The sequence below is a fragment of the Lissotriton vulgaris genome, chromosome 3_1 (genome assembly GCF_964263255.1).
Source record: "Lissotriton vulgaris chromosome 3_1, aLisVul1.2, whole genome shotgun sequence".
In the NCBI taxonomy this organism is placed as follows: domain Eukaryota; kingdom Metazoa; phylum Chordata; class Amphibia; order Caudata; family Salamandridae; genus Lissotriton; species Lissotriton vulgaris.
In genome coordinates, this window is record NC_141689.1 from 1410277100 (window position 1) to 1410304447 (window position 27348).

The 27348-nt window shown below is 48.4% G+C and overlaps 1 protein-coding gene across 4 annotated transcripts in view; it reads right to left on the reverse strand.

Annotated features, from left to right (window-relative positions):
• WDFY3 (WD repeat and FYVE domain containing 3) overlaps positions 1 to 27348 on the reverse strand; it is a 2050643-nt gene that overhangs the window by 1414802 nt on the left and 608493 nt on the right. For all 4 annotated transcript variants that reach the window (XM_086961876.1, XM_086961875.1, XM_086961873.1 and 1 more), the window contains exon 13: positions 15538 to 15731. In XM_086961876.1, coding sequence (XP_086818002.1) covers positions 15538 to 15731 — 194 coding nt within the window. The remainder of the gene's footprint in view (positions 1 to 15537; positions 15732 to 27348) is intronic.

Consider the following 27348-nt stretch of genomic DNA (forward strand, 5'->3'; position numbering starts at 1 on the left):
AGGGTGAGCGCGAGGAAGCAGGAGAGACGTTACATCACTAAATAGGGTGTTTTGTATGTGTAGGATCGTGATCCCGGCAGGGAGACTCTAAGTAACGTCACAAGAGAGTCCGTGCACTAACCCAGGGAGGTGTTGGAATCTTTTATGCACAGGACTGTCCCGTCTATCCCGCCGGAAGTACTTGCCAGCGGCACAGGTCACCCGAGCGTTACTTTTTGAAGCGGACTGTTTGCTCTGCAGCTGAGCGAAGGTAAGTGTAGATGTGAGTTAGGTGATGGGGCTTTCATCTGCACAGGGTCATTGGGGAAGGTACGCCGGCAGCTGGCAACACTCGTGTAGCGCGATGTCTTTCGGAGGGTCTATTGATGTCACTCGCTCAATTTACAAACGTTAGCGGAGGCAGACAAAAGAGCAATTGTTACCACTACGATTCACATGCTCAACAAGATACCTGCGGTTTCAGTGGCTGCGGTGACCCTTTGTACAGCAGAAATTCCCTGCCTCACCACTGACCGGCCACTCAGACACCATGCACCCCGTGGCTCCTAATGAGAGGTTGAAGTGGGAGTATTTATTTGTTTAATGTAAACACAGTCGTGAGGTGAGCGTTTTTAAAGGGGCAGGGGGAGTGAGCATGAAATAAACATTTCATTTTTAAAAGACAGTTTATATACAAGCTTTTTGTAGTTTTAAATTTGGAAATATGGGGCCTAAAAACCCCAGACCTGACCTGTCCCTCCAGTAAGCCAAACAGAGGGACTCAGCCTCCAGCTTTAGGTAGCCAGAGGCTGACCCTGAGAGCTCAGTGCATCTCAGCTAAAGAAAGAAAGGCACACATGATGAATGGTGATTGGAGGAAGTTGAGCCCAAAGGTAGAGGAGCCTCACTTCAGTACTCCATCCCAGCATCAGCCTTCTTCTTTCCCAAGACACACCAGAGACAGAGATTCCCTATGGTGGAGACCCTCAGATACCCTTAGGGTGAGGGGTTGCCTAGTGGACCATGACACAGGGGGAAACCAAGCCAGAGCTGGTCCTTCCTTATATGGCCACTTAGGTAATAGAGGCTTACCTGGACAAGGATAGCCTTATCTCCTTTCGTTTGGGGGGGGTTGTGTAGGAAGGTACCTCCTGACTATGGTTGCCCCCAACTTTTTGCCCTGTGTTTAGCTGGTTTTTGACATAGTCGACCTGGGACCCTGCCAATCAGGACCCCAGGCCTACTGCTCTCTCTGTAAAATGGATTCCATGTACCTTAGGTACATTTCCAATTGGTACTGGGCCACCTTATCAGACCCTGTAACTCAGGGCATAGGTGTACCCAGGGCCTACCAGGGGCTGAAGCATGTATTATGCCACCCCTGGCTGGCCTCCTAAATTTGACACAACTGGCTGCATGACAGCTGGGGCAAAGTCGTGTAATCACCCTTTGCTGTAGGTGTAGTATACCTATACCTAACCCTAAAATGGACACACAGATTCCTATCAGTCACTCCTATGGCAGGCCTTGAACATCCTGAAGGCAGAGTGTTTGGAATCGTGTGAGATGGTGCTCTGGCATGAGCTGAGCCTGTCTGCAGCTTGCGGAACCAAGTCCTAATAGCTGTTCCATGATATCGCATACCATATACTCTTAAGTGCATTATAATCCTCGCGGTTAAATGCTAACTTTGGTATTGCTTTATCAAAACATGTCGAGTAAGGTGTCATACGAATTGGAATACTAACCCCTCGCCAATTCTGGCGACGGGGTAAGCATTCCACCCTTCTAGAGGGACACGACATGTATGTAACTGTGAACCCCGGTTAAAGTTAACTGAAGCCTCAGCTCCACAAAATGGATGCTGCCACCACAGACACGAGTCTGACCTCCTGCTGCTGGGAGTCCTTCCAGCGAGGGAGGCCTGGACAAAGGGTTTCCTGTACGGGGCGGTGCTAGCACCGTCCCAGACATGGTTTTGTGTATCCTGGGTAGGCAGGGCTTTTCAGGAAGGTGACTGCTGAGTGGCACCCCGGTGCTCACTACGCATAGGCCGTCAAGAACCAATTCCAGGGGCACACCAGCCCCTGGCCTGGGGGAAGTCCGGCATGGCAGAGGGGTGTAACCACCCCCCTCCTAGTCCCACCCATAGGCAGGACCTAGTCACCGGGTCAGCCCCCTTTTTTAGTATAAAGATGGGAGCGTGCCCCCTGTTCAAATTAGATCATCTTTGGAATCAAGACACGACTTTCTTCGAAAGGACATCAAGATTTCTTCTTCAAGATTCTCCCTTGTGGCTAAGGAGTAGTCACCCTGCATCAAGCGGGCACCATCCTAAGAACACTGCGGTCTGCTGCAAGTCCTTCTTCACGAATCCGACGACCCAGCTCGACGAGACCCGGCTTCCCTGGCACCTCTGACCTCTACTCACCTCTACAGCAAAGCTGAGAACCATGAGTGCGACGAGACCTCGAGGGACCGACGATCGCCAAGACTGCACGACTTCTTCGTAACAAGCCCACCGAGTCTTCCACTGGTGAGTGCTTTGGGGTCCGAGAAGCCCCAACCCTGCGCAGCTCCAGCACCCAAGATCAGCCTCCCTGCATCTCCACGATCTGCGTGGGGCCCTTCTGCTGTTTGCTGTGCACCGCGTTGTTTGGCTACTAGCCGGCTGGCTTGTGGCCTTCTGAACGACGCCCGACGACATCACTGCTGCTGGTCTGGTTGCTCCAGACTGGCCCTTGCTTCCTTCTTCAAGAGAGGCACCCCGGACCCTCCTGGTCCACTCCAGACGCCATTTTAGGTCCACCGCGTGGGCTTGAATTTGCCAAGGCTTTGTTGCCCAATCCTGGGTCCAGCGACGCCGACAGCTTCTATCTTCGTGGGACAGCTCGCTCCTCCTTCCTGGTCGCCGACGCCTCCTGGTCCGTGAGATCTTCGAGCACAGCGTCACCCACTCGCCTAGTCGAGGTGGCTACCATCCGGTGCCCTCCTGGTGCCCACTGACTACTGGCTAGTAGTCACGAACTTGGTCTCCTCTGCTTTCAGGTGTCATCTTCCTTCGATCCAGGCTTGGATCCATCGAACTTTCTTCACTGGTCGCCTGCCAGCAACTTCTTTCTTCCAGGCTCCTGGTCCGTCAACGAGGATTCCCGACGTCCTTTGAGTCCTATGCAGCTGCAGCCCCTGGGCTAGGTAACTTCGGCATTTCGGTGCCCCAGCATAGCCTCAGTATCCAAGGGTCAGAATCCACTTTCGTTTTCCTCCTACCAGGTCGGGTTCGCCCGAGAACACTAACTTTGCAATTCCTAGCTACCATAGACTTTGTCCCGCATCACGCGTGAGAGTGCACACTCTGCACCCGAGTCCCCTGGGTCTCCTAGAAGTAATCTAACGATTCTATAGTCAAGTCCTAGCGATTCCAAAGCCTATTAGTACTGTACTTACCTGCTAGTAATTTCGCATTCCACTTTCAGAGTATATGGTTTTCCGTGCCCCTCGGGCATTTGTATATACTGTGCTAACTGAAGTATTTTTGTAAGAGTTTTGGTTTGTGCTTAGTACCCTGTCCTCATAAAGAGTACAGGGCTGTTGTGATTCTTAATAAATAACTGTTTATTTTCATAACACTTGTGTGGTGTCCTTTCACTTGGTATTCCAGGGGTATATGTGTGGTAAACAGTTGGCTTAACACGCCCTCTCAAGTCTTTAGCCTTAGACTGCTCGTATCCACGCTACTAGGATAGCTGGTCTATAAGGTTGACTTACAACCAATCATCAATAAGGGTTGCTGGACTGATACATAGTGTTCACTAGAATAGTGAGCACTGCATATCAGGCCACCTTCTCACAGTGGCTCCTCGCGGATCGGCGCTAACTGGTGCAGAGAGGAAAACACTAACATCAATGCACTGGGGTGGTGCCTACATAAGTAATGCGCACATAATTTCCGGCAATGCTGAACTGAACGTCTGCACCTACCAGCGCCACTGGGGTACTGTTCAAGAAACTTCCATATCCAGTCTTATGCCTGGGGGATATTCTAAGGTAAGTAATCTGAGGCTAGAAGTCTATCAGATACACAACCTACAAACCCCAATGGCCAGTTTAAGAGCTAGTTCTTCAAACTATAACTCCCAGACCCACCTTGCACGTCTCATGACCTCTCAAGGCATTAGGCAAATGATACAATTGAGGACATCCCTGATGAAATCACACATGACATCACAAATTGGATCTATATTGTGGAAACCTGTATTTTCACTAAATATTCCACAATGTTATTAATGCACCAATGACAATTTTTGACGCGCACATGGAGAACATTTATCTTCTCACACCACCAACAAATACTATTACAGTACAAACTATTTTATTCACAAAGTATGACCCACATTGATGGTGTACATATTCGGATATTCACCCAGATCAAACCTTTCAGCTAAATGATAAGTCTAATGTAGGAAATCTGCCACTTCTGCGTGGTCATCCCAGACTCTGTCAGACCTACCATCATATGTAGAAAACCAGAGTAGAGATTAAAAATCCTACTATTGTATCTCGGGAAGGTGAATATCTACTAAAATAATGAAACAACTATTCTTAATAGTTATTCAATTCAATGTTTAAGTCTGATTTTTAACAAATATTAAGGAAAAGCCACTTGTAGAAAGTTACATTTTCCCTTCCTGATGTTGCTGTGGGCTGAATTTGCGTTTGCTCTCCCTCTGTCTGCTAGTAGTTAAAATTTGAATAGGTGTGGGAAAAGGTGCAACGTGCCTTCTAGGACCAAACAATAAGCTGAGGTGAATGGGCGGGGATTACTCATTTGAACCGAACAGAATATGCATGGTGGGGCTGTAAGCAACCTTTTTGACATTACTGAGTCAAATCCTGCTTGGCAGGTTGCTAGGTTTACATTTCACACTTTGAGGAGCACCTGAAAGGAAGAGAAACGGAAACAAAAAGCAATTCTTGTGCATCCACTGTCTGGTTGCTTAAAATCCTATTTTTGTTCCATCAGACTGTGCCTGTCTTCTGGGTTTACTTCAAGTATAGTGGCTGTCCTGAACTGGACTTAAGTTTTAGATGTGGGAGGACACTAGGATTACCATACTACACTCTCCACACACACTCCCAGCCCTCAGTGCCCAAGTTTAGTGCTGTTGAAGACTTTCACAGTCTTGAAAATGCCCAAGGTGGGAATGATACCCATTTCTGAACACATCTGGCACTGAGGAAGATCAGAAGATGACTGCACTTGCGGTCTGCGACCTGAGAAGAGCTCTGAAGGACCATACCTGCTCTCTCTTGCACTTAGGACTAAGACGTGGACTCCAAGAGTCATAAAGCTAACCTCCTGTTAAAGCTACAGGGATGCAAGGAGCTATAAGAGGACTTTTCCTGCAACTATCTAGCTGACCAGTGGCAACTGGACCTGGACTGTGTCCTGCTGTTTGGCCTCTGCCTTACAGCTTGCAAGTCTCCAAGTGGCTCTCTTGTGGTCCCAGGGGCATTAGAAGTTTACCATTGACCATCAACGGCAATATGCTTCTTGGCACTATTCCTGCTTGAAAATTCATATCTTCAGTTCCTCTTATTAGATTTTTATAATTTTGGTGTAATTTTGTTTATTAAAAGTTTACTATTTTTCTAATTTAATATAGGATTTTTTTTGCATTTCGACTTTATTGATGCTTTTGTATTGCATAAATGCTTTCATTTTGCTCTAATCCAAGATGGTCTACTCTATGCCATAACTACCAGGGGGTGGAGTTCAGGATAATTTAGAGACTTTTTGAGCGTTCAATCCTGGAAAGGATGGTGATTATTCGTTGAGGGTGGTATCCTCCCAAAAAATTAATCCAATTTCTTACACTTTGAAAGTTGTCTCTGAGAACATTTTGCACTGATCTGAACACTACATATCAAATAAGCACAACTTTACCCAACCGTTACCACGCTATCCCCTCTATGCTGTCTTTAGGTCATACTAGGTGTAGACTTTCATTGCTACGCTGTGGGTAGGAAACCATGGCCGTGGCCTAAAAGGTGAAACATACTAGAAATATTGAATGCCTGAATCTACAATCTACTGTAAACACCATTATCTTTTGGGAAAGTACTTAAACTCTCCTCTACCTTGTGTGTAATATATATGAACTTCAAACATATACTAATAATTTTGACTATCTCTGCACATTTTGTGCACACAATATCTCTGTTAGTGGTGCTTATAATGCAAACAGTATATTCTTCAATCTCACTCACAGGTCTCACCCCTTCCATGCCGTAAAAAGTATATTCAGTGTTCACTGAAGTTGACCATTTTCCTATAGCATCAGTATACAGAGCCCATCTGTGACTAGTACACATTACAGATTTGCTACAACAGTATAGCCTGCTGCAGAGGGCTATAGCAGTCATTAAAACTCATATACCAGAGTTCTAAGGTCACAGCAAAGTTCTATAACGTTGCAGAAGTCCTTTAAAGATCAGCATAGCTAGAGGCAGAAGGGCTATAATGATATTACAACATTCTACACAGGGGACAGAAAGTTCTAAATGAACCTACTAGAGAGCTGAGATCCCGTGATTTGGTTCTGGCTAAAATCAAAAGGATAAAGAAAGAGCGATCAGGAGGCTGATCCTTTTCTTATTTTGTGACAGTTCAGTGGAATTCTCTTCCTTTGAAAATTTGACTTATCAATGATCACACCAGGTTCAGAAAGGAACTAAACCCTGGCTTTTTTCGGGCTAGCAGACGCTATGATATGTTTTGTTCAGTGTGATACCTCAGTTGTCAGATCCGGCCATTTACTCAGCGCTGTGATATATCCTAGGGGATAAGAGTTACGCTTTAGAAATAAAACATTAATAAAAAAATGAACAGGAAGAACTACAAAAAAAAGAAACTTTGAATTGCTTGAGTAGACGGTCAACACTAGACTCTATTGTCTTCAGCCGAACTCACGTAAATCCAATATTTGAATATACTCTTCAACCTTACACTAAGATCTCAACCTTTCTCCTTAGTATTAACTGTACACACTTCTGTTGTTCTAACTTTTGTTTTTGCGGTATACAGTGGGCAGAAGAATTTTGTATTATTTCTTCACTCTGCATGATGTGCACACATTGAGCACCACACATTATACTTAGTCATCCAGTGAAGTCATCAAGTATCCTGATCTCATAAGTGATGTAATCAATGTTGTTTGAGATGTCAACAGTGATGTAATTTGAAGCATGTTTTCTGCGTGGCCTCCTTCTGTGAGCACGGACGATGGCTGCATGTCCTGCGTCTAACCCTTCTAATGACCAATATGCTGTGTGTGGGGAAGATGGTGTTGGCTGCATTGTCTGTGTCCCACTCAGTGGGTGACACATCCAAACTTCACATAGCTTCAAGCTGTGTTCTGTGGGAAGCGTCACACCTCACAATTTGTGGCAAATCTCCACAGTATGACCTCCAGCAATGGCAGCAAGAGTTTGCCACAGAGGCTGGCTTATGATCAGTTAGTGCACCCAACCCAACCTGGGTGACCACCCTTCACTGCGTATGGCCTTTGGCTGTGCACAGCGAGGGCTGGCCACATAGGCTAACCTGCAGCCAGACTCTCCCATCCAATGCAGGCAAACCCCAGGCACTTAATAATTCCCGAGAGAGTCTGCGACTTCCAGGGATAATCTGCTATTCTTCTAACTCGAGCCTGCAGGGCTCTGCAGGCAGCATCCATTTGTTTCCAATCCTTCTGTAGTACAGACAGAATGAAATGGCAGAAAATCACAAAAGATTTTTCCCACCAGCTGTAGTAATTAAGGATTTTACTTATCTTCCTGCTTCCCCCAAAAATCTTTCTAAGGCTCAGCAACTTTTTAAAGGACTATGTCATTGCCACAATCTTGTGAATATCCTTCTCTTCATACTTAACATCTGGATTTGCTGCTTCTTGCCAAAGCTTACAAAAATAATTCCCATGTGGACTGTTACTTACCAGGGAACCCCGAAACTAGTTTTTTTTGCTGCCACTTGCAATGAATCCTGAAAGAAGTGAGGATGAGCTTAGAAGGCAGGCAAAAAAGGCACTCTACAGGGAAAACAAACTAACAAGACCATGTCCCAACTACCTTTCTGTCCTTTTAATATTTCAAGTTCAAGCTCAACAAATAACCATCAATGCTCTCCTAGGAAAAGAGGGTGGAAACACTGTCAATCATCTATGCTATCTACCATCACACCCAACCTTCCCTCTTGGACTATTAGTCTATGTGCAGTGTTGTGAAAGTTCCAATCATACAGAGTCCATCATTGCTGGAGAAATGCCCTTGTGCACAAAAACATAATGGCAGTTTTGGTATGGAATTAATTGTTTTAATATGGAGCAAGTATTCGCACATTAAGCAACTTGCTTGTATTCATGAACCTCGAGTAACCTTAACTCTGTAATCAATCTGTTTGTCTTACTAATATTGCATATTTTACACTACACGGGGTGTCCCAGTGAAGCTTGCTTTTGTGTTTATTAATCGTAATACGCTTGCCTCTAAAATGGTCGCTGCTTTGCGGGGAAATTAGTCTGCGCATGCGTCGGTCATACCCATGTGCACTCGCAGTTATGGAGGGAATTTGTTGCTCATGCGTAATGCACTTAAAATGGCCGCTTTGTTTTCTCATATGCTCCGAGCTTGCATTGCCGCTTTTGCAAAGCCATTTGTTCTGCACTTACCCTAATGCTATAGTTATTATAAAGTAAGGGGGTAGTATAGTCAATCATGGTATACAGTGTATTCATTTTTTCTGTGTTTCTAAATTGTTTTCGCTTGCTCTTCATGTATCGTAACCTTTGGGCCTGGGAGACACTTGATACTCCATCTTTGAAGCCTGTATGATACTAATCAAGTGATAGGGAAAAGAAAGCCATGCAGCAGTGGAACCCAGCCAGCTGGCAGACACAGCCAGATGCTCCTGGGAACCTGAACAACCTAGCTGAAGAAGCTGACTTGTACCTAATTTTGATACAATTGTATTAACTTCTGTATACTCTATTGTTCACTGTAAATCATGTGTCATGGGAACTAGAATGTAAGGGGTGGGAACGAAAATTGAATATTAAGCCTGAGAAAGTCTAAAATTTAGGCGGTGTGATGATCTATCCTCCTCTTTTGGCCAATCAGAAGTTGGGGATCCTTTCACTTGCAACATTGGGGGGTGGTACACTGACCCGAAAACAGTATAACTAGCCTAGGTTTAGCTAGAGAAATTGTCCGACTTGTCCGAATAGCTGACCTGTCACTGACCCAACGAACTCTATAGGTGATTGATACAGAGAGCTGCGGAGCACTCTGTCGGTATTTTCCACAAACCCAGTCGGGGTTTTGGGAACCTTAAGTGCTGGCGAATTACTTTGCTGGGAGATTCGAGAACCCAATCGGGGTTATTGGCAGATTCCTTGCAGAGAGGGAGTAGCGCAGGCGTTGCAACCGAAGCTGCAGGTGTTGGTCGTACCCTTTTGGTGAGCCCGGTCCTGATCCAAATCCTGGGGTTATCCTGTCCTGACTGTCCATGAGCCGTACCTGCTCGCCTACTGGCCGCTTAAGTCCTTGAGGGTCCTTTCCCGCCTTTTCCAACTGACCCGTGGCCAGGGTTGGTCTTCATTCCGTCCTAGGTAAATATAAACTCTACGTGGGTGTTTGTCTATCTTAAACTTTATCTCTCGTCTCGAATAAAGCATAATTGCCTACGTCCTTTTCCTGTCTATCTATAAATTAGATTTTCATGCAAAATTTGTCTATTAGCATGTTCCACTTTTCTCCCTACCTTTAGTTAATACTGATTTGTTTGCATATATAGTATGTTCCACTCTTACCTTCCCTATAGAAAATAAGTATATCTTGATAAATCAAATTGCATAAGTTTCGTTTCCTCTGAACCGTTAGTGAATTTCGAAAGTCAACTTTGATTAGTATGTTCCCTTTCTTTACCCGCCTTTAGTGAAATTGTGAAAGTCTATTAATCAAAATAGCGTGTTCCTTATTTTTCCTTCCCTCTATTTTTCGATTTCTAAATGATTCTTACGTTCATTCATGGCTATACAATATTTCTAATTCTAGTTATAGATAGTTTGATCTGTGTAAATTTCATGCTCATGGCAATTGATGATGAAGATGATTAGATAAAGGTTTTCAAAACTTTCGGAGTTTGTGGTTATTATAAAAGAGATAAACATTTTTCAATGTGTATATGGTATTTGTGTTGTCTATTTGTCCCACAGCTAGCTCCCTGATCCATTGTGATCTTAGGTACCTGTGACGAGGATTGGTAAGTCAGGTACACGAAGATAGAAAGAAGGGAAACTGAATTGCTGATAAAAGTGTGTAGGTTACCTGATTAAAGTATAAATAAAATTAGTTATCTTATGGGCCCAAGTGTGCACTATTTGGTAATAAAAGTTAGTCGGGTGACCTGCGCGCTGTATCACCGGGTCTGCCCTTTTGGTGACCAATAAGGCCACTAACTCTATTTGGACAAAAGACTTGTTTAGGGGTCTTAATTTAAAGCCTTTAAGTATTGCTCTTGCATGCCTTTCCTAGTCCACGAGCTCCATTTGTACACCAGCAAGAAGTATTCCTGTCTTTAACAGGTGTGTGGCTACTGCTCACGTCACCAACTTTTACTCTTCCCCATGTCACGGTTTCGCTCCTATGACAGCATCTTTGTATTGTGTGTTGTCATATGTATTAGAAGGCCTTCTTTGATTACCCTACCCCTCTGCCTTGAGGGGTACACATGCACAGCACCCTCTGCCATTGTAAGTTGGTGCTGTGTAGCTGTCCATATATTTTAGTACTAAATATAATCATAATGTGTGTGTCTGTCTCTCACACCACCGCTTCCATCACACTAGTTAGAAAGTCTATAACTCAAGACACGGTAAGAGCACCTCTTTGTGCCTCATTCATGATATTAAAACGCTTCCCATGTAAGAGCTCAACAGCAGCATTCTACCAACCATGCACTCCCCCACGTTTTTAGCATGGTAGCCATCTGAAAATGTGCTTCAATGCCCAATGTTGGGGCATAACGTGCTACATAAAAGCTACAACATAAATAATACAATCTAAACATTCACTACAAGTACGGTGAGACATCACTAAGCAATTCTGTCAAAAGGGCTCAAATGGAGGTGATGTACATTGACATGCAAAGCTTTCAAATGTAAAACTATGTTCTTAAGAATACTTCAGACGAGAGCTTCAAAAAAGTCATGTTGTTCATCTCTTCTCCACGCTTCAAAATAGGCTTGCAAGCAGATAAAGTCCTCAAAAATCGAGAAGTACTGTCCGTGACTTCTGAAAAATGCTATGCCCCCCTAACCCCCTCCTCCCCTCCCCCTGGTCAGACTACGCAGCACTTTGCACTTTTTTGTAAATCTCATTTAAAATATACAAAGCACTTTCTACTTCCACTCATTAAAGAAAGCACAATAATAGGACCTTTAGGGTGTTTTTTAGGTTTTGACTGGCGATGCGCACGTAGTGCGCATGCGCCAAAAAACGTTATGATTTCTGTGTGGGGTCGGGTATCCGCCCCCTCCTCCCATTGGCTAGCTCCATAAATGGAGGCTAGCCATTGGGAGAGGGCTCTGTCCGTCAATCTCGGACCAGATTCGGGGGCGTTCCCGAGAATTTTTGGCTTTTGGCTACGTCAGCCGAAAGCCTCTTCTCGTCAACGCCCCCGAATCTGGTCCGGGTCTGCAGCCGATGGATCCCCCCCCCCTCCTAAGAATGTTAACTGGCAACTGGCTGCTCTGCCGTTTGGGAAGCGGCAGGGTGAGCGCGAGGAAGCAGGAGAGACGTTACATCACTAAATAGGGTGTTTTGTATGTGTAGGATCGTGATCCCGGCAGGGAGACTCTAAGTAACGTCACAAGAGAGTCCGTGCACTAACCCAGGGAGGTGTTGGAATCTTTTATGCACAGGACTGTCCCGTCTATCCCGCCGGAAGTACTTGCCAGCGGCACAGGTCACCCGAGCGTTACTTTTTGAAGCGGACTGTTTGCTCTGCAGCTGAGCGAAGGTAAGTGTAGATGTGAGTTAGGTGATGGGGCTTTCATCTGCACAGGGTCATTGGGGAAGGTACGCCGGCAGCTGGCAACACTCGTGTAGCGCGATGTCTTTCGGAGGGTCTATTGATGTCACTCGCTCAATTTACAAACGTTAGCGGAGGCAGACAAAAGAGCTATTGTTACCACTACGATTCACATGCTCAACAAGATACCTGCGGTTTCAGTGGCTGCGGTGACCCTTTGTACAGCAGAAATTCCCTGCCTCACCACTGACCGGCCACTCAGACACCATGCACCCCGTGGCTCCTAATGAGAGGTTGAAGTGGGAGTATTTATTTGTTTAATGTAAACACAGTCGTGAGGTGAGCGTTTTTAAAGGGGCAGGGGGAGTGAGCATGAAATAAACATTTCATTTTTAAAAGACAGTTTATATACAAGCTTTTTGTAGTTTTAAATTTGGAAAAATGAAAGATGTAACTTACCTTTTTATAAGTTACTTTTTGAGGCAGGCAACAACCACAGTAGATTGAGAACTTTCCTACGGCCATTACGAATGTTGGCATTGATTTTATATAGTGTGGACATGGCCTGGAGGCATCAGAGCACTTTACAAGAAAACCAAGCTGCAGGGAGGTATCGCTGGCAGCCCGTCATCCGAGGAGATGGTTGGCTGCAGGGAAAGTAGGAGGCAGGCGGACGAGAGCCAGGGGCAGCGCTGCGTGGTATCGTCCAGGCGCCTGTAGGACGGCAGCACGGGGCTGCGGCCGACGCCTTGGCCTTCAGCTTTCACTCTGCAAGATGGTTAATGCTGTGGCCCTACAGGGAGACCAGAGTGAGTGACCTCTGCCCCCGCCCATCAGCCCTCCCCTACAACCAAAGACGATTCTAACTCTGAACACTTCAATGAGCTGGTGATGAATCAGACCCCTCCCGCCCCCCCCCCCCCTCCCTCAGAGGGCCTTCCTCCATTTTTGTTTTGATCCCCGAACAGCCCCCAACAAAGATGATATTCGGGCTTCCTCTGCTGTCCTGATCACCAACCGCACCAAAAGGCTATTCCTGAAGTTGTCACGATCCGCCAGTTATTTCACTCCTCAAGATGGCAATCGCCAGTGTCTCTCCAGTGAGGCCTGGGTTTGCAAGTTTCCGGACAGGCTTCAGACACAGAGAATTGCCTCTGGTTTCAGGGATCCAAGCACTGCTTCCCTGGTCTTATAGGGACTGGTTACAGTTATGAAGTACGGGCGTTGGTTTCAAGGATCCCTGTGCTGTTTTCCCAGGCCAGCTGTTTGCAGCCCTCTCCCAGCCTGCCCTCTCCCCGCCTGCCCTCTCCCAGCCTGTCCTCTCCCAGCCTGCCCTCTCGCGGCCTGCCCTCTCCCAGCCTGTCCCCTCCCTGTCCTTTCCCAGCCTGTCCTTTCCCAGCCTGTCCTCTCGCAGCCTGTCCTCTCGCAGCCTGTCCTCTCGCAGCCTGTCCTCTCGCAGCCTGTCCTCTCGCAGCCTGTCCTCTCGCAGCCTGTCCTCTCGCAGCCTGTCCTCTCCCGGCCTGCCCACTCCCAGCCTGCCCAATCCCAGCCTGTTCTCTCCCAGCCTGTTCTCTCCCAGCCTGTCCCCTCCCTGCCCTTTCCCAGCCTGTCCTTTCCCAGCCTGTCCACTTCCAGCCTGCCCTTTCCCAGCCTGTCCTCTCCCAGCCTGTCCACTTCCAACCTGTCCTCTCCCAGCCTGTCCCCTCCCTGCCCTCTCCCAGCCTGTCCCCTCCCTGCCCTCTCCCAGCTTGTCCCCTCCCTCTCCCAGCCTGCCCTCTCCCAGCCTGTCTCCTCCCTGCCCTCTCCCAGCCTGTCCTCTCCCAGCCTGTCCTCTCCCTGCCTGTTGTCGTGTCCCGGCGGCAGCAGGCAGGAGCGTGCACTGCGTCCCCGAAGTAACAGCCCTAAAGCAAGCAAGAAGTACGCCCCCCCTCCCACCAATCCCTGTTAGGTAGTGGAAACTGTCCAAACTGGGGTGCTCTCACCTTTCGGCCTGGTACCACTGCACCAGCCGCACTACTTCCCTACTGACCGTTCTCCACTTCAGCCCCGTCTAAATTACAATTCATGCTTGTGACCCTTTTGTCTGCTTGTGCTCGTTTTCATGACCCTGTTGCCTGCTTGTGCTTCCGTGTGCCCATGTTGCCTGCTTGTGCCTCTGTGTGCCCCTGTTGCCTGCTTGTGCCTCCGTGTGCCCCTGTTGCCTGCTTGTGCCCCTGTTGCCTGCTTGTGCCTCCGTGTGCCCCTGTTGCCTGCTGGTGCCTCCTTGTGCCCCTGTCGCCTGCTTGTGCCTCAGTTTTCGTGCCCCTGTTGCCTGCTTGTGCCTCCGTGTGCCCCTGTTGCCTGCTTGTGCCTCCGTGTGCCCCTGTTGCCAGCTTGTGCCTCCGTGTGCCGCTGTTGCCTGCTTGTGCCTCCGTGTGCCCCTGTTGCCTGCTTGTGCCTCCGTTTTCGTGCCCCTGTTGCCTGCTTGTGCCTCCGTTTTCGTGCCCCTGTTGCGTGTGCCCCCTTTGCCTGCTTGTGCCTCCGTGTGCCCCTGTTGCCTGCTTGTGCCTCCGTGTGCCCCTGTTGTCTGCTTGTGCCTCTGTGTGCCCCTGTTGCCTGCTTGTGCTGTGTGGGTGTGTGTGGAGGGCTCTGTGTGGCTGTGTGTGTAGGAAGCTTTGTGTGGCTGTGAGTGTGAGGGGCTCTGTGTGGCTGTGTGTGTGGGGGGCTCTGTGTGGCTGTGTGTGTGGGGGGCTCTGTGTGGCTGTGTGTGGGGGGCTGTGTGTGGGGGGGCTCTGTGTGTGTTTGTGTGTGTCATTTGCGAGAGATAAACCTAGTGGCATTGTAAATGACAATGCCATTTATTTATGTTAAAAAAACATAAATAAAAATAATGTCAAGAGCAATGCCAATAGCTCTAGTTTTAACAAAGGCAAAACCATTGCATTGTAAATGCTTGTTAGTTTTTCTATGCAAATGCCGGATCTGGAGACATGTGTTCATTCCTTAGAACGGCTTGTTCGGACACAGCGCACAATGCTTACTGATTAAAATGGGCCTGCTGAAATTATAGTGATTATAGATTGTTTTTAACCCGACGTTTACCATGTTGTCAGATGTAGGGGTTTTATTATCTTGTATTATACTTGTCTATATGGTTTACTTTTTAGAATATTTTACTATCCGAATAAAGATGATTCTGACTTGATCAGTTAATGACTTGTTTCTGGAGCCATCTCCGATAATACATGCCCTTGGGGGAACGAACACTGCCAGTGTTGTAGACAATCTGCTACCTCTTTCTCTAGCCCACACAGTGTTACCATAACAAAACGTTCTTAGATCCTGTTAAGGTTGTGCGAGTCTGCTTTAAAGAAAGACAGATCTAATTTCTTGTCTACCACAAATCTAAACAATCGTATGCAAAATACCAAACGGATATTAGGTACGTAAGAAATGCAAAACAAAAACTACGAATTCATGGCACTTACCCGAAGAATATCGGTCTTCAGCTGTAGTTCGGTGGGTGGAGCAGAGTGCATCAATCCCAGAAGAGTGCCCATGTCGTCCTCACCACTTAGGGACAGTACGAGCTGCTGGATGATCATCAGTGCGTGCTCTCTGCACTGCGGGTATTTCACAATATTGTGCACGCACCGCGCTCCTCCAAACTCTCTAAATATACCTAAAACAAAGAAAAACACAATCTAGTGAATCCCTTGAAAAATGCACAGATGAAATGGACGGGAAGAAGGTCCATCGATTTATGTGGATAACAGTGTATAAATGTACAGATGACCTTTGACACATGCTTAATACCTCCTTTACCCACGCGTCTGCACAGTACACAGGTTTTGTACGTGACTGCATGGCCTCGGCAACAGCTGCATTCACGATATCAGAGACAGGACATGGATGCTTGGTATTTTTTCCAATCATACATGCATATTTGATAGTCGACGGTTATCTGAATGGGAAACACAAAGCAGCCAGCAGGCAAAACCCGAAGCATCTTTCTCAAGACTTGAATGCAGATCAAACTTATGAAATACAGGGTGTCACTCTGTGGGGAGTGCAAAATAAAGCAAACATATGCAATTACTCCACAAAAACAGCAACTAGAACGGACACCACCGCTGGAGTTCTTGCAAGGCACCAATCAACACATGTGCCTGCAGTAAAACAGAGACATTTAGCAAAGTATCACTGCAGGTGGTGTTACTTTAACATGGGACCTTGATCACGCATTGAGAGATGGCATCTGCCTCACCGCCCGCCCTACAAAGCTACTTTACTACAAGCAGTCTTTTTAAAAGAATTGCTCAATCTTCAATGCACATTTGGGCTATTAAATACATATTTAAATGTCTGATGACTCCACAATGCTGTACCGGTCAAAACCTGCAAAATGGATTACTATGTAGAACAAAGCGGCTTCTGGTACAGTGAGCCTCTGCTGGACTAGGACAATCAAAGCCTGGACCAAGCCCAGGAGAAAGAGGCCACTCGCCAGCGAATGGGACAAAGGTTTTGGGAGCATAGCCAGGGAAGTGGTGTTCAGACATTTCTTCGAAGGAGAACCCAATAAGGCACTATTTAGCGCAAACCCAATCACCATAACAAAAAAAATCCTCATGTTCATTATAGCCGATCCTAAAACCAAACACAAACTAAAAACCATTATGTTAGGCTAATTCCACCCCTCTCTAATTCCAAGTGACTCTCGAAACAATGCGCACCTTTCCTTACCTTCTCCCAAACCCTTAAGAAACCACCAAACGCACAATTCACAGGGCGATCGAGCATTCCTCATTTTTGTCACAGTAGATCTGGGCGAGTCTGCCATGAGCTCAGCCATAAGGGAAGCCACTGGTCGCCGGCAGGGGCAGACTGCGGGTTCTGGGCCTACAAAGATTCTGGTTGAGTGGGAGCTGCCCTGTTTTCCACATAACAACGCAGTCTGAGGGAGCCTGCTCCTGTAATCAGGCGAGTTGCTAGGTTCGCAGATGAATCACAATGGCTTGTACTACGTCATCGCCTGCCCGGAAGTACGGCGATTAGGCAGGGACAGAACGCCTTGGGACCCTGGAAAAGACCACCAGATCATGTTTTTGTTGTTTCCTGTCCCTTCCCTTTCCATCATCCCCGTAGCTGATCTTTTTTTATTACTTGTTCTTTTTTAATTTTGTATAAATTAAAAACTCGAACACAGTACGTGGCAGTATTCACTAAATACACCACAGCAGGATTACCAAAGTTTTTTCCGTCATGTTTTGCATTATCAACCTATACATATACGTTCGCTAATGCACAGATGTGGCTAAAAATAGACGCGCTCTCGATACAGCCGCACTTCTTTAGTACACAAGGTTACACAACCCACTACATTCCATCCCTTATTACGCATTCCTCGAATCTAAAGGAGTTCTCCATCAATCTCTTATACAGCATTCATTTCTTCACTGTTAAAGTACGTCTGCAATGCACCCGAGAAGACTTTGGGTCTTGCAGAGAGCGCTTTTAAAGTAGTGTAAGTCCCAGCCTGTTCATTACAGGTAGCAACATCCTTTAACAAGTCTGACTTTCGGTGTAGGCCCTTCATGCAAGACTTTGGCACTCAGCACCGCGCCAGCATCAGGACAGTACGTCAGTCTCCTAATCCTTTTAACTATCTGGAATATAAATCCTAACTCCACCAGATTTGGTGTGCGTGAGATCTCACGGTAGAAGATTCTGGAAATATTAATGAACACAACTACCCACAAATATTACACGTCAGTGCAGTTCAGGGCAAGGCGGCAAAGTCTGCATGTGGAGTATAACAATATGCTGCACGCGGGACTCACATCTGTGCAATTCAACACACGTGTAATGCATCTGATACAGCCTGGTCTGCAAAGTCATTTCTCTGCTATTAGCATGTTGTCTGACCTTGATGCCCTTCATATGCATTCCTGAGTGGTCATGATCATGGGTTGTGCTGTAAATTCTACGGGTTTATTAGGAACTCAAGCTGTGGTCAAGTTCTCGCTGGGGGTCAATGGAACTATCTCCGGTTTATCCATGGTAACTCTAATTCATATGTTTCCAAATCTGGTAGCTTTCCTAATAATATGGATTTTTAATTGGCAATAAAATGCTGGAAAAAGCAAAAAAGAGCACCCAAGAATTGCAGTTCCTTCTTTATGGCCGAGATACCCGCCACCCCCTCTCAACACAATCCCCATAAGGAGGGAAACCGGAAACAGTTCTTGAAGTTTTTGGAAGTGGGAGGGAGTGACCCTCCCGGCCGTATTTATTAAAACAAAATTAAAAACATTAAACGTTTCATGTTATGTACAATTTCATGACCACATTGCGATGTTTGGCTAACCTTAACAGATTCTCTAATACAGAGGTTCTCCTAGCCGATCTAACATCCTACAAAACATTTTCTTGAAATAATATCCAGGACCCGACAGCGTCTTTCGTGGTACAGAAAGCGCTGCGTGGGTGGCAACGCCTTGAGGGTCGCAGAGTAGATGAGAGGCGCCCGATAGGTCTGGATAGGTTGTCCCAGTTGCTGGCCACACTCCCTGCCACATGCTCGTCTCAGTTCGAGACGTGTTTGTTCCGAGCTGCTTTTACGCTTGCATTTCACGGGGCGATGAGGATAAGTGAGCTGGTGGCGAGAAACAAACAGGATGTGGTGGGGGGTTTGTGCCAGGAACACGTTCAGATCAGGGGTGAGACGATGACTGTCTCCTTTGTCAGGTCCAAGACCGATCAAGATGGGAAGGGTGACTGCATAATCATTCGCAGGATTCCCGGGTCCTCCATGTGTCCGGTAAAGTGTTTAGAAGATTACCTAGCACGAAGGGTGGCATCATGGGGAGGGACATTGTTGAGACACGCCGACGCCACCCCACTGACGAAATTTCAGTTTCAGCGGGTGCTTGCGATGTCAATTGCCACAGCGGGCTTAGACCCGGGCGAGTTTGGGACCCATTCCTTTCGGATAGGGGCTGCCACTGAAGCTACAGCCAGGGGTCTTAATGTTGAACAAGTAAAACGTGTGGGGCGTTGGTCCTCCAATTGTTATAAGAGATATGTGCGGTTGCACATGTTGTGAAGCTGTAATAATATACTCACGCTTCTTGTCTTTTGTTTGGTTTTCAGTTGCGCAAGCCTACGAGGCGGGGCGGACTATGCAGTCGACCCAACACCAGGCCAGCGGTCAGACATCACCGGCTGTGAGAAAGGAGGTGTGGGTCGTGGGCCACTCATACGTGAGGCGTGCCGCTGACGTATTCGAAGCAGGTGACATGATTCACGTAGCTGGGGAATACGGGTACAGGGTGTCCTTCTACGGGAGAGGCGGTCTCTGTATTGACCAGTTTCAAACATTCTTTGAGGGTTTATTAGGGCGGACGAGGTCACCGCCGTCTATAGTCATAGTACATTTAGGGGGCAATGATTTGGTCACCACCGGTAGACGACTTCTCCTGGAGGCAATGCTTTCCACTGTAAGTTGGTTGGCGAGGAGAGTTCCGGGGTGCACAATTGCGTGGTCTCATATGATCCCACGAAAAGTGTGGCGCAGGGCTATTTCGATTCCTGCTGTGAACCATTCTGTTAGAAAACTTAATAACAAAGTGAGTAAGTTGTTCCGTTCCAAGACATTGCATTCTATCTCGCATGGTTGTATCAATGATGACAGTATGTATTTGGGGGATGGTGTGCATTTGTCTCGGGTGGGAAATGAGTTACTCATAGGAGACTTCTTAGCATGGTTAAAAATGTTGAAACATGACCTTTAGGTAGGAGTTTTGTGGGGGGTCCGGATAGCCGGTCAACTATCCGGCCTGTGGCGGTAAGGTCATGATCGGTGAGCACTAATTAGAAGATCCCTATGAGTGGGCTTCACCCAACACGGATGGGAGCGCTCGGGAGAGGTGGCCATTGGCCCCTCAATGGGGAGGCGGTCCCTTCTAAGGATGGGTCGCCGGAAGTAAAGGAAAGGCGGTCAAGGCCCCTTCCTTTGTAGGAGGGGTTACAGCCCCCTCCTGGGGAATTTCCCGGGGCCAGTGACATCTGCGACGGCAGATGCGGTAAGTTGTGTGGGGTTGGGGGGAGGTCTACGATACCTTCTAGATACTCCACACGAGTCTTCGAACGACCTTTAACTGGCGTCGAGTTTTTAGGTGCCCCCGTCAAGTCAAGGGAAATTGGTAGTAGTTGCACTTGAGGTACGCCTCCGTGCTGTCGCCCCTCCCAAGTGGGAGGGGTAAGTCTGGTTAGGGATCTTGACACCGGTTATGACCTTGCCGTTGGCCCTTAAACGTTAGGATGTACAATTTCAATATTTCAAGAAAATGTTTTGTAGGATGTTAGATCGGCTAGGAGAACCTCTGTATTAGAGAATCTGTTAAGGTTAGCCAAACATCGCAATGTGGTCATGAAATTGTACATAACATGAAACGTTTAATGTTTTTAATTTTGTTTTAATAAATACGGCCGGGAGGGTCACTCCCTCCCACTTCCAAAAACTTCAAGAACTGTTTCCGGTTTCCCTCCTTATGGGGATTGTGTTGAGAGGGGGTGGCGGGTATCTCGGCCATATGGAAAGGGGCGACCACTCGGTCCCCCCGAACGTATGGCGGAGTGCCTCGATCCCCCCGGGAAGCCATTTTTTGGGCGGGAGGCGCGTCTCGGCTGGTATGCCCGAAGCGGCGTAGCCAGGGCGCGCTTTTTCCCGCCCTAGAGTGGGCTGGCCTAGACACTGACGCAGCCAGCCACGCCCTCGGGGCAGGCAGGGGCGGGTTTACGCCCGCCCTGAAGATGGATAAAAAGGGACGCAAGACCGGAAGACATCCTCTTGTTCTTGTGCTCTGAAGCTGCACCTCCTCGCTGCACGTGAGCTCGAGACAGAACGAAGAGCCAATTTTGACCCACCCACCAGCCCCTGAAGACAGCCAGTTGTTTGTAATAAAGTTGATCAATAATTCTGTTTCGTTTACAGGTTGTGATAATATCATGTTGATGTTGAGTATAATAAAGAATGGTCTATTTTGTGTAGGTTTTGTGATTAAAGAGATTCGGATATAGTGTTGAATTTTAAGCATGCTCTTTCAGTCATAGTGGCCAATGCATTCTTAGTTTTCGTTAGCATTGTCGTATTTATTTTGGTAGGCGGTAAGGTCATGATCGGTGAGCACTAATTAGAAGATCCCTATGAGTGGGCGTCACCCAACACGGATGGGAGCGCTCGGGAGAGGTGGCCATTGGCCCCTCAATGGGGAGGCGGTCCCTTCTAAGGATGGGTCGCCGGAAGTAAAGGAAAGGCGGTCAAGGCCCCTTCCTTTGTAGGAGGGGTTACAGCCCCCTCCTGGGGAATTTCCCGGGGCCAGTGACATCTGCGACGGCAGATGCGGTAAGTTGTGTGGGGTTGGGGGGAGGTCTACGATACCTTCTAGATACTCCACACGAGTCTTCGAACGACCTTTAACTGGCGTCGAGTTTTTAGGTGCCCCCGTCAAGTCAAGGGAAATTGGTAGTAGTTGCACTTGAGGTACGCCTCCGTGCTGTCGCCCCTCCCAAGTGGGAGGGGTAAGTCTGGTTAGGGATCTTGACACCGGTTATGACCTTGCCGTTGGCCCTTAAACGTTAGGATGTACAATTTCAATATTTCAAGAAAATGTTTTGTAGGATGTTAGATCGGCTAGGAGAACCTCTGTATTAGAGAATCTGTTAAGGTTAGCCAAACATCGCAATGTGGTCATGAAATTGTACATAACATGAAACGTTTAATCCCATCGGCATACACCTATCCATGTAATATGAACCTTGAAACATGAATCCCAGAAGACGCTGGTCGTCTGGGTGTACCGGGAGCAATCGGAACGCTGACTCGATATCAGATTTCGCCATCAGCGTCCCGGGCCCCAGGCGATTCAAAATGGCTACGGCTTCGTCAAATGATGCGTACCGCACCGAACATACCTCTGGATCAATTGCATCGTTTACAGAAAGACCATGTGGAGCTGACAAATTATGAATCAATCGAAACTCACCTGGGTCCTTCTTGGGGACCACCCCTAAAGGAGAACAGACAAAATTCTGCACCGGGGGTACACTAAACGGGCCGGCGACCCGACCTCGGATAACCTCTTTCCGGATCTTATCCTGCACTACGGTCGTATGCTGCAAGACGGAAAGTTGATTTTTGCACGTCCCTACACCCTGAAAGTCCCCTACCGGGATGCGGAAACCATATGAAAAACCGTTCCGCAGCACCCCAGCAGAAGTACGATCTGGGTATTCACTGAGCCAGGGAATCATCGCCAAGGTATCAATCGGGGTTGGTAAAGGCGCCCCTCGGACTGCATTAGACCTGTTTGGCGCCTCCTCTACCCCCATTCTCACCCGTTCTGGCTCTGCACGAGGACTCAGGATGGGGCGACCCGCAACCACTACATTCATGCTTGAACTTACACGATCCCTGGGGCCTAGTACATTTACCTTTGTTGAAATTGAAGCAGAAACCCTTTTTCCCTGTATTGCCGGCAGGTCTCGAGTAATCGTCGGTACCCGTACCTGACCGAAAGGGCGTCCCCGCATATTGGCGGGAGGACTCGCCCACATTGCTCCCCACCAACGGCATTTTCAACATTCCTGACTCTTTCATTTTATCCCATGTCAAAGAATCATAACAGTCCCAGGTTAAACTTTTGTTATGCTCCTTCGCCTTCCTGAAGAGGTTATCATAACAGAACCAATGGTTACCTTGGTGCGATGTCGAGTACCCCATAATTCGTGACTGATAGATTGGAAACTCAGGAAGCAACTCAGGCCTACGTTCCCCCAAAATTGACGTAAAAATTCCCCATGCATTGCCCTAATTGCCAATATTCTCATTCACTTTAAAGGCGGCCATTTTTGCGCGCCAAACACTCGGATGCATTAGATCCTTCTGACCCTTAACATGCTCCACCTCATAATGATCAACAAGCAAGGAGAAAATGTTCACATATTCCCCCGCCCAAATCTTTTCCTTTATTGCCAAAGGAACATGTTGCCCCAATTTTTCTCTACGAGAGGGTGCTGACTCATCCCTCGCGATCGGCAATGGCCGCTTACCTGCACCGGACGCTGCTTCCGCCACTTGCGGCCTGTCTATCACTGCAGCCGGCGCGGGCACCTTGGCTGCATCTCGCTTCTCGCGCAACTGTTTCATCAGCGCCTGTGTCTCGGCAGCCGTGGCGCCCTCGCTACTGTCGCCCAACCACGCTGCTAGCTGTGCCGCCAGCTCGGGGGGCATATCCTCAGTGGATGACGGGGTGACCACGACGGGAATCGGATTCCCCTCCACCGGTGCCGGGGTTGGCGCCTCGAGCGGGGCACAGGGAACCGGGACGTCTCCCCCGGCTGGGCCCCTTCTTGGCCTCTTGGCTTTTCCTCCAGGAGCTGCTCCAGCCGATGGACGCCCCGATCCCCCCTCCCCGTCTCGCTCCGCCAGCTGCTTCTTTAGTTCGGACATCTCCTTCATGAGGACCCGAACCATCTGGTCAGTCGTCATTCTCTTCGCGCCTTTCTTGGGCATCTTTCCGACAAAGTATCTGGAAGACAAAAAGAAAGATCAAAACGCTCAAAATTGGCTCTTCGTTCTGTCTCGAGCTCACGTGCAGCGAGGAGGTGCAGCTTCAGAGCACAAGAACAAGAGGATGTCTTCCGGTCTTGCGTCCCTTTTTATCCATCTTCAGGGCGGGCGTAAACCCGCCCCTGCCTGCCCCGAGGGCGTGGCTGGCTGCGTCAGTGTCTAGGCCAGCCCACTCTAGGGCGGGAAAAAGCGCGCCCTGGCTACGCCGCTTCGGGCATACCAGCCGAGACGCGCCTCCCGCCCAAAAAATGGCTTCCCGGGGGGATCGAGGCACTCCGCCATATGTTCGGGGGGACCGAGTGGTCGCCCCTTTCCATTCTCTGGCCAGTTGGAGAGCCTTGTCACGGTATAGTGCATGGCAGAGGAGTCACTAGGAGGTGGCTTTGAGGCCAGCGATCAGAGCCCCCTCTCAATTATAAACAAGTCAGAGAAAATCGAAAGGCCTAGTACTTTAAAAAAACAACAGTTCTACAAAGAGTTCCAGCTTTCCAGTTTCAACCATTCCAATAATTCTAATATTTGTGTGTCAAAAACGTGGAACAAGGGCTTCATTTATTGCTTTGGGTGGAGAACCTTCCCTCCCGAAGGGGCAGCCTGATAGGAGGATCGATAGCCTATGTCAGCAACTTGGGATACCAGACTCTCTGAGCCCAATCCGGAGCCACAAGGATGAATTGGGCCTAGTATTCCTGATGTTGTTGAAAACTTTGGACAAGAGTGGTATGAGCGGAAAGGTGCTCCACTCAAGACTAAAAGAGGGTGCGAGTTGCATTGGAAACTTCAGCACGCAGAACTGATGACATTGCACGTTCTCAGTCGTGGCGAACAGATCCAACCAAGGTTCCAGCTGAGAGAGACCTTGCACCACCTTCAGATGGAGATGCCATTTGTGATCAGTTAGGCATCTTCAACCCCGCCCTGGTGTTCAGAAGCCCAGCAGGTGTTGAACCACCAGGGAATTGCCCTGACATTCCAGCCATGTCTACAAACGCAGGGCCTTTTAAAGGGTCCATGACCCCATCCTGCCCTGTTTGTGCAGTACAACATGGTGCTGGTGTTGGCCGTGAACACCTGCACTAGCCTTCCCTTGATGGAGGGTAGACAGGCTTTCAAGACCAGTCGCAACGCTCAGAGCTCTAGCAGGTTAATGTGGAGAATGGATTCCGCCGGACACCAGAGGCCTCTGATCTCTACCTCTCCCAGGTGGCTGACCAAGCCCAAGAGTGAAGCATCTGTCAGTAAGGTCAGATCAGGTAGGAGAAGAAAGAGGGGTCTGCCGCTGACCCAATCGAGGTTAGTGAACCACCCCTGCAGATTTTTGCAGCGCACTCCGAGATCTGGACCATGTCGGAGAGATTCCCCGATGCTGCACCCTTTCTAACTTCAGGTGGCATTTCAGAGTCCTAATATGCCAGTGGGCATGTGTCACATGTAGGATGTATGAGGCCCAGCATCCTCCGAGTCAATGTCACCGAAATCCAGGATAGAGGCTGAAACATCATATCACAACCTGCATATCCTGGACATTAACCGGAGTATAAGCCTGAAAATGAACTGTGTCCAGAACAGCTCAGAGGAAAGGAGCGTCTGAGAAGGCATCAGGTGTGACTTCAGCACATTGATAGTGAACCCCAGGAAGTGCAAGATGTCCACCGTAGTCTGGAGGTGGGAGAAGACTGCCCGAGACAAGCCCGCCTTCAGCAGCCAGTTGTTGAGGTTGGGAAAGACTGGCTTCCCTGATCTCCGTAATCAGGCTGCAACCACCACTATCTCCTTTGTGAAAACCCCAGGGATGCTGGTAAAGCCAAAGAGGAGCCTGGTGAACTGAAATTGTTGTGACCTACCATGAAGCTTAGGTAACGTCTGTGGGCAAGCATGACAGGGTAGCATTCAACATGCATCCTGTCAGTTGAATGTTACAATCAAGTCTGCCGGGTCCGTGGAAGGCAGGAATTGTGCAAGACTGAGCATTTTGAATTCCTCCTTCTTCAGGAAGAATCTGAGATGGCACATGTCTAGGATAGGACAAAGGCCTTCATCCTTCTTGGGCACCAGAAAGCTGCAGGAATAGCAACTACAATCTACTTTTGATGCTGACTCCCTTCTCTATGGCTCCTTTGGCCAAAAGAGTCTCCACTTCCTACCAGAGTAAAGAGATGGTTCTCTGATAGTCTGTCATAAGAGGGTGGCATGGGTGGAGGGGTGGTCACGAAGGGGAGGGAGTAGCCCCTTCAGAAAATCTGGCGAATCCAGCGTTCTGATGTTATTTACCTCAGTGGTGCAGGTGATAGCGTATCCTACCGCCCACTGGTTCCCCATGATGGTCGGAGGGGTAACTGAAGAGTCTTAACGGCTGAGTCTGCCAGGGGAGTGGTGGACTGGCCCAAACCTCAGTCTGCCTGACACACAATGTCTGTGGGTGCTGCTGTGTCCTCTGCCACGCAGGGTCTGGGAAGCTTGTGTGCCATAGTGACTGGGCAGGTAGAGATGCGGCTGGAAGTCTCTTCCATTGCCACAAATGGAGCGTAAGGTTGACTGGGGTAAGAGGGGGTCATGGAATGGCCAAGGACCTGGCTGTAGCTGGTCATATCCGAAGAGACAGGAGCCATCAAAGGGCATGTCCATAAGCGCAGCTTGGACATCCCTTGAAAGCCAGTTCTCAGCATGTGTGGCACCGTAAGGCCTCCGCTGAAGAAACCACCCTGCCTACTGAGTCGGTTGTGTCTAGCCCTAATCGAGTTGTAAACTTACCTGCAGCTCTCCCATCTGTCGCAGCTTGGGAGAGAATGGCCCAGGCCTCCTCCAGCACCTCAGGCAGCATCTGTCAGGATAGCCGTAGAAAACATTTGCTTACCCAAGGTGCCCAGTCTTTTGGATTCCCTATCCGCTGGGATGGTAGGGAATGAGCCAGGATTTATTTGGGAAGTGGAAGCTTGGACCATCAAGCTCTCTGGGATGGGGTGCTAGGTGAGAAAAGAGGAGTCTTCTGGGGCGGGGTGGGGCGATGGCAGCGGGGCAATTGTCCTGTTCACATGAGCCCCTGTGCAGGGTGTGGACCAGGCGCGGAGCAAGACATTTGTGAGGGCTTCATGAAATGGGAGAAGCTTTTCTGAAGGGGTGACTCCAGATTGAAGCACCTCCGCTGGTTCTACAGCATCCCGTGGCCCTTCCCAATACTCCCCAAGTCCTAGCCCATAGAAATCTGGTTTAGGCTCAGAGCTGGAGGTAAAGGCTTCAGACCGACCCGAGTAGGCATCGCCTCTCTGGTGCTGTGTCGGAGCTAGGAATGGGGAAGGCACTGGCAGTTGCACCGGGAGAGTCCACAGTAGGACCAGCTGTGAGGAAGGTAGAGGTGGCTTGGCCAGAGCTGGTCCGGATTCATCTGTAGATCCAAGGGTCCCAACTGGCGTTGAGGGCAAATCTGCCAGTGAGGAACCAGTAGGGGTGCCTCCTTATCCCACGGCCCGAAACAGAGATGACCCAGGCGAAGGCTCAAATGCAGAGCCAGACCTCAAATGAAAATGCTCAATCATCAGATTATTTTGAAAGACAGGATGAATGTGAAGACCTCTGACTTTTTGCTCTTTTTCTTCTTTTGGGACTTATAGGAACGGGGCGGCAGAGTGCGACGAAGATAGATGGCTCCGCGACTGATCAAGAGACC